Source organism: Aulonocara sp. 'chitande type north' Nkhata Bay, linkage group LG10 (genome assembly GCF_057382095.1).
Source record: "Aulonocara sp. 'chitande type north' Nkhata Bay isolate Kocher_YH1m ecotype deep benthic linkage group LG10, A_spYH_male_GT1.1, whole genome shotgun sequence".
NCBI lineage: Eukaryota > Metazoa > Chordata > Actinopteri > Cichliformes > Cichlidae > Aulonocara > Aulonocara sp. 'chitande type north' Nkhata Bay.
In genome coordinates, this window is record NC_141353.1 from 35805661 (window position 1) to 35819888 (window position 14228).

At 43.9% G+C, this 14228-nt stretch overlaps 1 protein-coding gene across 1 annotated transcript in view; it reads right to left on the reverse strand.

Moving 5' to 3' along the window:
- Positions 1–422: 422 nt before the first annotated feature.
- The window catches only part of rnf43 (ring finger protein 43), a 109556-nt gene continuing 95750 nt past the window's right edge, over positions 423–14228 (reverse strand). Inside the window, exons 3-9 of the mRNA XM_086309748.1 lie at positions 6248–6322; positions 5986–6117; positions 5731–5832; positions 5475–5645; positions 5278–5380; positions 3222–4724; positions 423–3100 (exon numbers count right to left, since the gene is read on the reverse strand). Of these exons, the coding sequence (XP_086165874.1) occupies positions 3075–3100; positions 3222–4724; positions 5278–5380; positions 5475–5645; positions 5731–5832; positions 5986–6117; positions 6248–6322 (2112 nt within the window). The 3' untranslated portion in view covers positions 423–3074. The remainder of the gene's footprint in view (positions 3101–3221; positions 4725–5277; positions 5381–5474; positions 5646–5730; positions 5833–5985; positions 6118–6247; positions 6323–14228) is intronic.

The following is a 14228-nucleotide window of genomic DNA, read 5'->3' on the forward strand; positions in this document are numbered from 1 at the left end:
ACTTGGAAGGTAGGGTACCTTAAATGATAATAATACAGGCCAGGCATAAATATAAGCACTATATCATTTGTAAAAAAAAAAAGAAAAAGAAAGAAAGAAGATAATGATAAATATGATAAATAAATATCATATCGTATCATTTAGTGGTCATTAAAATGTGTTCAGAATTTGCCAAGTTCATGATGATTCATCCCATAAATCACAACACACTGCTCTCCCCTACCGAACCCCTTATAGGTTAACAATGAGAGTATCAGTATCAGCATCAGCAATACTGGCCCTGTATTTACTTGGTATCAGATCAAAATCAGTACCAAAATCTGGAGTATTGCACAGCAATATCAAGCAAAACAAGAATAAGAAAATAATGAATTGAGCAGTGAGGACTTATTTCAAAATAATTTATTTGCATATAATTGGAATGAAGACAGGTTGATACATCTGTGATGGCACCGGTCAGTTTCCATATAGGAACATTCAGTCTATACAGAAACCACTTTCAAACCTGGGCAAAATGGATAAATATATTAGTAAATAAATATATTAGTGACATGTCACTATATTGAAATGTTCTATTATATATAAAATACAACACTATTTCATTTTTGTTTTTGTTGTTCGCTTTTTTTATACACAAAGTATCCAAAATATACTGACATATCCCTTAAAGTTCTGGAGGGACTTTCTTTTTTTCCCACTCTATTAGAAAAGGCAGTTTCAGCTCATTATTCTTGCAAAACATTAAAAAAAAAACCATACAAACACATAAATGACACAAAGAGAAAGATCTTGAACAGGATGAAATCACACTAGATATTGTGTGGCATCACTTAATGCAATTTTTTCCCCATGTGCTGATGGTTCCGGGCTTACTTTCCATTAATACTATATAAAGTTTTATGTTGTTTTTTTTTCTTTTTCTATAAAATTTACTTGAGCCAAAGTGCTGCTTATCATTCAGTCATTTCCATCTCAGTCTCTGGGACCATTTGGACAGAAAAAGGAAACCCTGATGCTTTAGCTAAAGGACACTGAGTTGACACATTCAAAGTGAGGTATTGGTACGAGGGACCGCAGGCCAAAAAAAAAAAAAGCTTCCAAAAATAATTTCCACTTCTATTCTAGCATGTCCTCTCTTGTCAGTGGGAGCACACAGTGGGATCCAAAAGATGGGTGGGAGCAGAAAAAAAAAGAAAAGAAAAGAAAGGCACAACATATTAAGAGTTAACTGTGTTCAAGAAGTTGCCTCTTTGGTTAGACAGGTAAGAGCTTAGTGTGTTCCTGTTTACATGAATAAGGCACCGGTAAGAGTTTAGTAAGTGCTACTGGTTACATGGCCAATGTCCATGCTTTCTCTGCTCAGTCTGCAGTCTGACTGCAGGTAAAATCCTTTCACATTTTCGCTGAGCCTTGAGAGGAATTCCACTCTAAAACACAATTCCTACTGCTCTGATCTCAGATTTTCTAGTCTGGTACAACAAGAAGAAGCCTGTGGTTAATTAGAAAAGAAGCAGGTCATTGTTATTGATAGCGTCAGGCCAACTGTTATCTATCAGAGTGGCTAGAATAGGCTTTACATAAAAGATGGATGTGTGGCCATTACAAAAAGGTTTAAGGCACTTCCACATGGGCTATGCCCATTTTTAGATACAGCCTGTGGAGGATAGATGGGAAACCAAGGTAACAAAGGTTTAAAAGTTAATTCTATCAAGTGTTCAGCACAGCGTGGATGTCTTATGATATGATTTGAGGTGGCACTTTCTTCATGATTGGCACAGATTGGCAACGCACATTTAAAATAACAAAAAAAAATTATTTTACCGCTTTGGGCATTTTATTTTGATTTTTCTCCAGTGTCTGATTGCTCCTGAGACATTACTCGGGATCTACACATTGGGAAAGCAAAAGAAGGACACTGGTGCTCCTTAAAGTGATGTTCAGGACTGCTAGGTGTATCTAGCATGGCTTTACTCCAGTTACACTGATACCTAGTTATTAAGGCATATTTCTACAGCTTTAGGTGCTGGAAGACAAGTGGAGAGTATGAGCTCTGTGGAGGACGCTACAACATTGTGATGAGTTTAAAGCAGCAGATGACCGTCCTTCTGCTGAGGCCTGTTCACTGTGCACAGATCAGGAGGTTTAACAGCACTGAGGTCAAACGTGATGTAACCACTGGCAAAAGAAATGACAATACCAAGACGATAGCTTGTAATGACGATAACATAATTCAGTCAAATCTATTCATTTTGACAGATGAAATAAAAAGAAGAAAAAATACAGCTGCCATATTTGTAATAGTGAAAACAAAAGGCCCATGCAAAGCTCAGCAACCTCAGTGAATGCTCATTTGCTTGAGGGGCTGAGCATCAACCTTTCCTCTCTGTTTGGACAGGTCAGACTGCAGAGAGATTTTGTTGAGTTTGTGGGAGCTACATGGTCGTGACATAAAAAGGAAAAATAAAATCACTACAGCAGTACCTTTAAGGACCTCGTGTTTGAGGCGTGTTAAGAAATCTGAGCTGAGGTAGGCTGGAGAGAAAAGCATCTCTCAAGCTGAGACTGGACTCAGCAAAGGAAGACGAAGAAGTGAAAATGAAGTACCTCTAAGATAAATCAAGTTATTATGTGAGAGAAGAGAGTTTGGGACACGCTGCAGAGACAGAGTCTCACTTCACAAGGGCTCAACACCTTCAGCAAGGACCATTCGATAGCTGTCACCAAGGAGCATGGGAACTTGTGATAGCATGGGCGTTCTTCCTACGAGGTGATAAGGAGTAAATGCACAGAAGAAGGGCGTTTCCTCTCTGCTATATGAACTTGTTTTCCTCATCTTCACATATTCCTTTTAGTATATTTTGCTATTAAATATCATAGAGGGTTGAGAATGACTCTAAAATTTCACTTAATTGCACTTTTAATAGTGACGATCGTTTGATTGTTTGAGCTTGGGGGATCATCTGTGTGAAGGCACTGCTGGTGGAAAGACATCTGTGGAAGACACGAGAGCCAATGAGAGGCTTGTCCAGTCTGGCTCCTGTGTAGCGGTGTGATAATGGGGATGCAATACGTTCTCACACTCCAGACTCCTCTTCTGATCCTGTGGACACACACAAAAAAGCTCTAGTTCATTCTATGATGATAAACACAGTAAACAAAGAGGCTTTAGTTTGAGACCACACAGCTAGCAATGGCATTTATGACAAAGAAGTGACACCCACCCTGATTGTGTTGTAATGATTGGCAGTATAAACAAATGTCTGTGTTGCACTCAGCAGCAGGCCCCTGATGGAACCTACAGGGTGGCCTGTCCATAGAGGTCCCAGGCCCCAGGAGCTGAGGCTCTGAGTGGGCCTGCTGCACCCGTTTTTGCCACACAACATGGGCCCCAGCACAGCAAGGCCAGTCCTCCATCCCACCAGAGTCCAGAATGAGGGGCACAGGGAGCAAGGTGGGGTGCAGCTCAGGAGGAGAGCAGCAGAAGCCCGGGCCCTGACCATAGTGGATGTGGATGCTGCGGTCATCCTGCAGCTCCATATTCTGATGGAAGCGAACAGAGGGTCCTTCAAGCACACATCCTCCCACTCTCCCGAGAGGAGCAGGAGGGTGTCCGTGTCCCTGGTGGCAGCAGTGGGGCTGGAGTTGTAAGGAGATTGGGGACATAAGCACAGGAGGTCCTGCGGCGCTGCCGGCGTCGTGGTCTGGACACTCAGGCCCTGCGCTAGGCCGATCAGTGGAGTTTGCTTTGGGGCAGTGGCAGGGGCTGTGCTTAGGAGGGGACACGGTTGAGTCTTTGTCCAGGACAGGAACAGCAGGTGCAGCTGTGGCAGTGGCGGCCACCTGCTCCTCATCTGAACCTCTGCTCGCACCCTGGCTGTGCTCCCCCTCCTCATAGTGGTGGTGTCTGTGACGGTGGTAGTGGATGTGGCTGAATACAGTCTGTGGCTGTTCTTCAGGGCAGCCTGCTTTGTTCACCACAGAATCCAGGGACCTGGGCCGGGCCTGGGCACCAACCTCCAGGCTGTTCCTGCGGGGCGCATGTCCGGGACCTGGTCCACAATAAACAAACGGGTCATAGTCACTGCTCAGAGAGCTACGGAAGGTGGACCAGCTGCCATAAACTCCCTGCAGGGACACATCAGTACAGTTGAGAACTGAGTCACTGGATGAGCCGTGGCACGGCCCTGAGCTGGAGTCGCTCGCTGGTCCGTCAGCTAAGTATCCGCTGCGCTCCGTACGGTAGCTGCCACCCGAGCAGCTTCCCTCGTCCTGCCGGCTGTGGGCAGGTGCCCCACGGGTCTGTGGCGTGACCGTGTGGTGCAGTCTTGAGCTGGATGCGCTGCGCTGGCCTGGGCAGGATGAGCGGTAATTATAGCAGGACCGGCGGGGGGTGTAGTGGTGGGTGGAGGTCCTACAGTTACCGCCAATCCTGTGGGGCCTCCCAGGAACCTCCGTGGGAAGGTGGTACCCACAGGCTGAGCCCAACGGCCTGCTGGTGAGGAAACGTACAGTCTGAGTCTCCATGGGAGAGGAGCCACTATAGTGGCCCAGATTGGGATAAGGTCCAGAGGGTCCACGAGGATAGTGGGGCCTCATAGAGAAGGGGATAGCATGCTGGGGGTAGGGATGGTTGTGGGGACTGCTGTAAGGCTGAGGATGTAAGAAGCTCTGGCTTTGCTCTGTGTTCTGCTGGAGTCTGTTCCTCTGGGACTGCCGCTCCGGCCCTGTGAACCAAAGCAGAAGGTAAAATAAAGCAATTACTGGCAAATACAGCACTTATTAAGAAGAATGTTACATTTATGATATGCAAAAAATATTTTTAAAAAAAATCGGGCTTTAGATTTAAGATCTGGATCACAAAATTCCACCATCAGGCCAGGCTCTTTCTGTGTAGTTTGCATGTTCTCCCTGTGTTTGTGTGGGTTCCCTCCGGGTACGCTGGCTTCCTCCCACAGTCCAAAGACATGCAGTTAGTGGGGTTAGGTTAAGTGGTAACTCTAAATTGCCTATAGGTGTGAATGTGAGTGCAAATGGTTGTCTGTCTCTATGTGTTAGACTGGTGAACTGTCCGGGGTGTACCCTGCCTCTCGCCTTAAGAGAGCTGGGATAGGCTCCAGACCCCCGTGACCCTGACAAGAATAAGCGGAAGAGAATGGATGGATGGATGGATGCTTTAGAGTGGTCAGTTAAACTTTGTTTGTCTTGTAAAGTCAAAGAAAACCATCAGTTTCTGCAGCAGCTTCACCAAAAAACAACTAGAAATCTGCTCGTCCTCACCCATGATGTTGTGCATGCAGAGCGGGCAGGTGCGGTGCTGCAGCAGCCACGGGTCAACACAGTCTTTATGGAACTCATGAGCACAGGAAATGATCCTCAGAAGCTGGGACGAAAAGGAGGTGGTTCTTAGAATGTCCAACTGAAAAGCGATGCTTAAATCTACAGCTGCAATGTGCACCCTCACCCTCTCCTCTTACCTGCCCGTCCTGGAACTCTTCCAGGCAGATGGCACAGACGGGGCTCGAGTTGGAGCTGCTGGCCGAACCCCAGGCTGCACGGTGGCGCTGCGAGCCCGAGCAGCCCTGAGAGCTGTAGATTTTGATCTCCAGTTGACTAATAGCCCGCATGGTCTGCTGATGGACGGAGTCCTGCATGCACAAGAGGAGGAGCGTTAGGTAAACCTTTGAATCCATTTTAGTGGGCTTTCCTACCAACACTGCTGCTGTCACTCACCAAAGTTCTGTTGGACTTGCACTTGTAGCGGAAAGCAAAGATCAGGATGATGGTGAGAATAGCCAGGACAATGGTGAGCAGGATGCCAACATCATAATGTGGCTGAAAAGGGAAAAGAAGATTGCACTATACACTCGCTAGGTTCATATTAAAAAGACATAAATAGATAAAAAGTTGCCTCTTAACTAAGACAATTGAAATTTTTAGATTTACACAGCTTTGCAGAAAGCATCCGGCTTGTTCCAGCATGCTTACCCATTTTGGCTCCATCTTGATCTCAATGACAACTTTGGCTTCCTCGTTCTTGTTGACCAAATCCATCAGCTCCTTAGCATTATTATCCTCCACCAGCACAACTGGACGGGGAAGGGAGTCTACTTCTTGCAGCTGTGTGTGTGTTACAAAAATATGATAGTAAACAAAGCAGGAGGAGACAGAAACATCATACTGAATGTGAAACTTCAGCATGCTTTTTCCTTATTGGCAACTCTAGCTTTAGCAGGGTCTGAACACTCACCTCAGCAGCAGCACTGGCATCGTTTCTGATATCAAAGATCACCGCTTGGGCTCCTTTATCCAGTGCCATGCGAGCCTGAAGGGGACAGAACAGGGAGACAGCAGTGTGTCAGTGTGAGTTCTTCAGAGGCCATATATACAGCGGACTGTCAGTGTCTTAAACCATCACTGGGTGGCAGTCATGTCATGAGACTCAGGCCTCATAGACAAAGTGAGCTCTAGCTGACTCCAGAAGCCAAACACAGACTACAAGTGTGTTAATGGTGAACATGAAGGCATTATTTTGTCTGACTGCCAGCTAAAGTGTAGCTATAGTGCAATCTGTCTGTGCCATGATTATTAGAAATTGTATTAGAAAGTACTACAAAGCAGGTTTGGAGTACTTTGGCAGGTGTATATATTGCTGATTGTCTACAGATTGATTACCCAAAAAACAAAGAAACAAACAAACCAAAAACAAAAAAGAGCTTCCTATGCCCTAGAACAAGTGTTGTCGAATCTGTGGCTCGCTGTTAACTTAGTCATTTAATATTGCTAGTAACATATCTTTTAAAACTATAGTCCTCACCCTTAACTGATGGCAGATAGCTGCCCCTCCCTGAGCCTGGTTCTGCTGAAGGTCTCTTCCCGTTAAAAGGGAGTTTTTTCTTCCTACTGTCACCAAGTGCTTGCCAAGTACTGTTGGGGGTTTCTCTTTATTATTGTAGAATCAGTCAAGAAAATTGCAGTCGGTGAAACTGCTCACGTGAGTACTATACTACCCGAGCTACTGACCAGGTTCTAAGTCCTCAGAGCTGGGTTTGCCTTATATCGTCCTGTGCATGTCAGGCCTGCTCTCTGAGCCTACATTTCTATACCCCTCTAAATTTTGCCTTTTTAATCTAATTGCTCCACTACAAAAGCCCAGAATTGCTTTCTGCACCATCGCCAAATAGCAGCTGTCTCATCACATGTTCTTAAGTGTTTGGCATCTGCCAATGCTTAATAAGGACAAGACATGAGTTTAAACACCTAATGACACGGGCTAGCCTTCAACAGTGATTCCCAGCTTACTGCCCCCGGCCCAGAGCAGGAAGGAGCACGCACACTGACACACAAAACATTAACAAAAGAAATTCAAGTGGAAAAACACGACTCACTTGATTTATTAATTAAGTTAAGTGAGAAATAGGTCAAGTAGCTTGTAGCTCTGGTGCTACAATTTTTGAACAGTAATTTTAGTACATGCATCAGCCTTAAATGTAGTGTGGTCACACAGAAGGAGGGGAAAAAAGAAAGAAAGAAAAAAAAGCTGGACTCTTGACATGTGGGAATTTGCTTCACCTGGGCTTCAAACGTTCCCTACACCGCTATGAGCGTTTATATCCTCTAATCGTGGTGATAAATGCAGGGACGACTACTCTTGTGGTCCAACACACACACACACACACACACACGCACACACACACGCACACACACTTCAGACTAACTATGGCCAGTTAGGGAATATATCATAATATGCTCTACAAATGACTGCTGCTGTGGTCTTATTATATCTCAGTATTAGTAGTGGTGTTACCACAGTGTGGTCGCGAAACCACAAGCTGCTGCTGAGCTACAGATCCGGAAGCGGGCCGAGAGGGATCTCGTTACATGATTAATATGAGATATATTTAAACTTTATTGGCGCAGTGAAATGAAAACACTTGTCTGCTTCTAATGAGACAGTTGAGAGGACTAGCAATGCAAGTGTTTCAACATCTCCACGTTCGTTATGATCGGAACTGAAACAGACATGGCTGCAGTTAGGTAAACACCCATCCTCAAGAAGTGCAACTTGGCACATGTGATTACACACCATTTGGCATGTGAGCTGTAACAATTGCAGCAACGACTGTGGTTTGCAGAGTTAAACAGCGGGGATGTCACCGGGGAAAAAACTAACAAACAACAGACCGCACAATAGTCTGCTTCCACTTCTAATGATGACGGATTGTTGGAGAAGGGTGTGAGTGAAGCTTTTGGTGCGTCTTATTGAGAGTAATTACTTCAGATGAGATGCCGCTGAGGAGTGGCAGCAGGTAATGTGGGCCTTCCTGTCACAAACACAAACACACCCGAGGGCGAGTAGCCAGAGAGAGGCACTGTGAGGTCATGAAGGTAAGCTTTCAACCCTAGCGACCTAGAACTAAAGAGGCAAATGTAATCTGGTTACTGAGCCCGTTCTGCAGGCTCTTTATTCACAGCACATATCTCCACAGCATGAAAAGCACAGGTTTATAACTTGAACGCTTATGTGATGTTTTTATATGTAAACCTTAATGAAGTGAAGCAGCACTGTAAAAGGAGAGTGGATCAAAATTTCTCCACGAGGATGTGAGAGACTGATTAAATCATACAGAAAATCATTTCAAATAACTTCAAGCTGCTACAGGAGGCTCCATAAGCTTTACGCTAGTTTTCTACACAATGCTTCTGCATTTTTGCTGGGGGTTTTGTTAAAATAGTGGAATCCACTGGGATTAGATCTAAATAATTTTAGAAACTGGTGAGGACCAGATGATTTTTTACTATGTCTGTAGTATTGATTAGTGGTCTGTAGTGTCAGTGATTTAACAGTCTAATTTAAAGAGTAAAGCTTCAGATTACACTGTGCCGCTTGCAACACAAGCATTCCAAATGCACAGCATAATTGTTTTTGTGCTCACATTATGTATAGAATAAAAAATGTACTTTAAATTCCTTCCAAATATTGGTATCCAGTACTTTATACCACAATCCCTTTAATAAGGGATTAAACAATATATGTGGCAGCTCCCCACAAAACTGAACTGGAGAAGCTGATAAGAAAAAGAAAGTGTATGTAATCAGGCACCAATACCTTGGTCTACCATTCATGTCGATATTGGCCTTGCTGGCATCAGCAAATAAGGTGACATTTACAGATGTCAGATTGATCTGTTTCATCACATCAGTTTGTCCTAAAAATAATTTTTTAACACTTCTAATAATATTAGGCCAGACTTTCCCAACAATGTATCCCTACTCCTAATAAATTGTAGTCTGGTTTTCCGACACTGTCTGAAAACACAATATACATAGCTGCAAATAAATACATGCTTTAATGCTGCAATCATACAACATGAGGTGGGCTTCAAGTTGCAGAAGAGAGGAGCTAACAGGAAAAAGTGACTCACACAAACAAACCAATCCAAAATCTGCGCATGTCCCGCTTTACTATGAGCGGCACGTATCTAACCTCCATATTAACTGCAGCTCATTGTGTGTAAACATCAGCTGGAGCCAGTCATCTTCTCTCTCCAGCAGTGGGTGGCCTGCTGTTTTTGTTTACATCCCAGACGAAGTGCACTGTCTGCAAGCCAGGCCTGGCATCACAGTGTGTTTTCAACGGAGCAGACACAAACTATGCTCTTCTGATGTCCTCAGCTCCGCGCTGAGGATTTTTCTGTCGCCTGACACGATCTCTTTGCTTGTAAACGTCTCAGTGTTTGTGCTGGGTGTAATGCGAGGCCCATCCAGCAGCCAAACTCCATTCATCTGCAGCCATGTGTCAGTGTAATGGAGAGAAAATGAAGAGGGGAATGTTGAGACACACAGATTCAGTCTCGTCTGTAAAGGAACATCTGCTGTATTAGTCGAATGTCTTTGATTAAACTCAGAGTTTTGAACTCTATAACATTTGACTTTTGGATTCAGAGTTTTTTTTTTAAAAAGTTATTCAGGTTTTATAAACCTGCTGATGTTGAAATTTATTCGCCGTTTAAATCCAACTTTATGACTTGTCCATAGGTCTAACATCCCAGCATGGCTTTCCACAGCGTCCAGCACATGAGTAAATTACACCCCGCAATAAGGAGTGAAAGTGAAAGGGCTAAAAGAAGAAAGAAAAAACCCCCCCGAGATAAACCAGGAAGGAGGCGAGCTGTGGTGCTGCTGCATTAAAGTATCTAATGACAGAGTACAGCGCTCTGGGCCTACAGGTCTGAGGCCGACTCTCTGCTCTGTCATTTCTCCTGAGCGGCCCGGCACGCTGGAACCATTACTGAGGCACCAGGACACGCCGCACGGCTAAATGAGGAGCAGACGGAGGCGGGGGCTGGTGATGATAGAAGGGGCGAAACTGCATGAAAAACAGGTGCAGTCTGCGGTGGGATTATTATAGGTGCAGTGTTCAAATCGACATCTGATTTGGGATAGTCTTCAAAACCTTTAATAGGCCTAAAGAGTTTTGTTATTTTATGTCACATGGATGGTGTGACAGTGGATTTTCCTACCAAGCATGGCATAATGTGCAAAATAATGAGGCCATTTTTTGTGTGTGTTCCTGGCTCTGTGTGATGTCATTGAGAGCTGACTATTTGCAGGTACAAAGCTAGAAGCCAAGAATAAAAATATGGAGCTGGAAAAGACCACAACAGTAAAGTGTAAAATACCTGTAAAGTACCTGAGGAGAATTCTAAATTGTAAAAAATAGGCTGTATTTTTCCCTCCTGTGCTAATAACAAAGCTCTGTAGGCAGCCACGTGGCAGGCAGGCAGATGATTCTTTAACTTATTTAGCAGCTGAAATACTTTCCCCATGTTTGGACCCATTTAAATCTACATTGGCTACATTGGCTTGGCTCAGTCGATAAAACAGAGGCCTGTTCTGAATAACAGCACTGTAGAAAAGCACGCTTTACCTGTGACCGAATTACGAGCACAAAATGAAATATCGGATAAACTTTCATTTCGGATATAAGCACTGAGTTCAGTTTACATAGTGCACGTTAAAAAGACGACACGGACTACGTGACTGTGGGCATGTGGACGATCTCAGTATCTGTGTTTTCATCATTTTAACCTGATAAAAATCCAACTGGGGTTGGTACTTCAATCAAACTGTGTGGCAAAAACATCTATGAATGAAGATTCTAGCAAAAAATAAGAACAATGTGGGCGCTCGCTCCGCTTGTTTCAAGTCCATTTATCCAAACTCCCACCGCATTCTTAAGCGACTGCATTGCTGTGACTTCTTTTGTGTAAACTACATCAAATTGAACCAGAACTACACAGCCTTTGCTATAAACACTGTTTAGCTATAACTCTGGAGCTGTGTATTTAAGTCTAATTGTGTGTGAATAACATGTCTGTGTGTGAGTGAGCTGATTGCTGGGTGCTCGCTACTGACTGAACCAGCAGTGGAGTCAGTCAGAGGAGGGAAGGGTGTGGCTCTGCTGGGTATCCATTACTCACACCGGCACTTTGATGTGGGGTGGGGGGGCTACTGTATGGAGGGAAGGGGGGAGGGGGGCATGCATGTCAGGGCAGGTGAGTGGATTCTGTGTTCTCAAGAAAAGTATTAAGCCTGAGGGGGTGGGCCTGAATCACACACACTCCTCCTCCTGCCTCTCATTCATCGTGCCACACACACACACAGAGACATTAAATCCAGAACCAGGGCTTGGCCACCTTTCTCATGCGGAGGAGAGAGGCTGGAAAAAGTTATGAACCTGATCTGCCTGTTTTGAGGTGGGAGCAGTCATTTTGAGAGCTCTCAGCATTGAGGGTCAGGCTGGGCCTCCCTCCCTTGTTAGCAGTCGCCCGAGCTGCAACTACTCCACACATTTGAAATGCAAAGCACAAGGTGACAGAGGAGGACAAGTGTCATCTGATACGCTATCGCTTGTTAAACACATCGTGCAGACATCAAAGGAAATAAGCAGCCCAAAGCCCGTGGTGGGGGCGGGGGCAAGCGAGAGTAATGCAGTGATGATGGAGCCGCGAGGCCTGACTCCACTATGTGCCCTCACTGATTGCTCCTTAAAGTCAACAAGTCTAGTTGGGGGTTAACAGTGTGCTAGAGTATCAAGAAGTAGAAAAGCCAGCCAGTATAAGCTGTGCTGCTCCAGAAGAATAGTTCTAGGCTGATACTCACATATCCGTACTCTAAATATAGAAGCAGAGCCAGGAGAGAGCAAGCATGGAAGATGAAAGCAGGGAGAAAGCAACAAGCATTTGTAATTAACACAGTCACATCAGTTATTCAGTTCCAGTGTTAAATGAAAAATATTTACCATGACAGAAACTTTGTTGTATACGTTGCTAACTACCTCCTGGTTCAACCATCAGATTTGAAGAAGAGAAACAAACATTTCTGATCTTCTAATTTGATCTGACTGAAGCAAGCGTAATCCCAGCACCTGACTAACCACTGGTAGGATCCCCAGCTTTTCAGGGTAAAACACACAGTTCATAATGTATATACATATACACATTTGAAATATGCAGTAAAAAAAGAAAGAAGTAATAAAAAACAAATCACACGTAACCTACATGGATTTCTACACTACCACTAGGGGACAGCAAAGATGAAATTTTGCTACATTACATGATAAGGGTGATTGCAAGGCTGCAGCTCATTCTATTAGATATTTTCTGTTCTTATTGGATTTATTATGATCCAGCATCACAGCAAAAAAAACAACCCAACTTTTTCTTATTGATTTGATGGGCAGCAATTAGCGACTTTTCCCCCCATTTGTGCTCCCATATTTTTTTTAAGGATCACATATTTTTCAAAATCTTGGTTTCACTGTGTAACAGCTGCCAAACTGCACATGCGGTAAATCTGCAAGCATGCAAAATATGCACATCAAGTTTTCTGCACATGCTGCTTTGCAACACTTTGTAAAATGAGCTAATGAAGTTGGACAGTACTGAACACTGGTTTGATTTTGATGCATAACATCAGCTGATGAACAGGAAAGATTAAAAAATCTTAAATCATCAGCTGAGTAACATTTTTTTTACATGCTTATATCCATACAAAACTGCATTCATAAATGTGGCCTCTGATTCATCTTAAAACATATGTCTGATCTCTGGTAATAGGCTGTGCTACTATATTTGACAGGTCACTATAATTAACTAAGGCAGCGCAAGCATATGAAAAATTAATTACAGCTGTAACTATCATGATATACAGCAGCACTTGACTGTAATAAGTATAATTAAGTAAACCAGATCGGTTAGCTGACGGAGGTGGAGAGATGTAAAGAGGAAGAGCGGACTCTTCTGATCTAGACCGGGGAACGCACAAACATACCAAACCCCACCTCTGATGCTTTCCTCTCGCTCTTCTCCAAACATCTAGGGGGGCCTTTTGTAAACCTCAACTGCGAAACCTACCACATGAGAAGCCCTCTGATGCCACATAAGAGCCGCTATCTCCTTACTGTTTGCATTGCACTTAATCAGAGATTCATCTAGCTGTAATCCCCCTTTCAGTGGAAAAAAGACACTCTTTTTGCAGGCTCAATAGCGGTATGTTTATAAATTCCTTCCTATAGTACTGATGAGTGCAGAGGAGGTTGAAAAAAAGTCCTAGGTCATTTTTTAAAAAAGAACTTTGGTGACTAGCTCTTACTGATGGCGGCAACACAGAGACTCGGGGGAAGCCAATTAGAGGGCCTTTCCCGGCCTTTTAAGAGGCAGATAATGTTCTTGTTTTCATAAAGCATCCTGTTATTTAATCAGGCCTGTAAGTGAGAGCCTGACACCCCTCCTACAGTGCAGAGCTGCCTCCCTCCCATCATTCCTGCCCTGAGCCCTCCATCTAATTCATCAGCTCTTGTAAGCCTCCAGGAATTCATTCTTGGAACAGGCTGTGCAATAAGCCGTGTCTTTCTGCAGAGCAAACACACACACACACACACACACACACACACACACACACACACACACACACACACACACACACACACACACACACACAAGCAGCACAGTGACAACTGAACACACACACTGCTTGTAAATGACGTTAACATAGGTACAAATAAAAGCTGAAAAAAAGCACCTTTTTTTATTTTACTACAACAATACATGAATACCATATGACATTCTGTAGTGGTCAACTACTGTAAATCAATGCAAATCACATTTTAGTTATGATCCTCTGTGTTTGTTCACAAAAATGAGCTGTGCCTCCATTTCATTCTGATC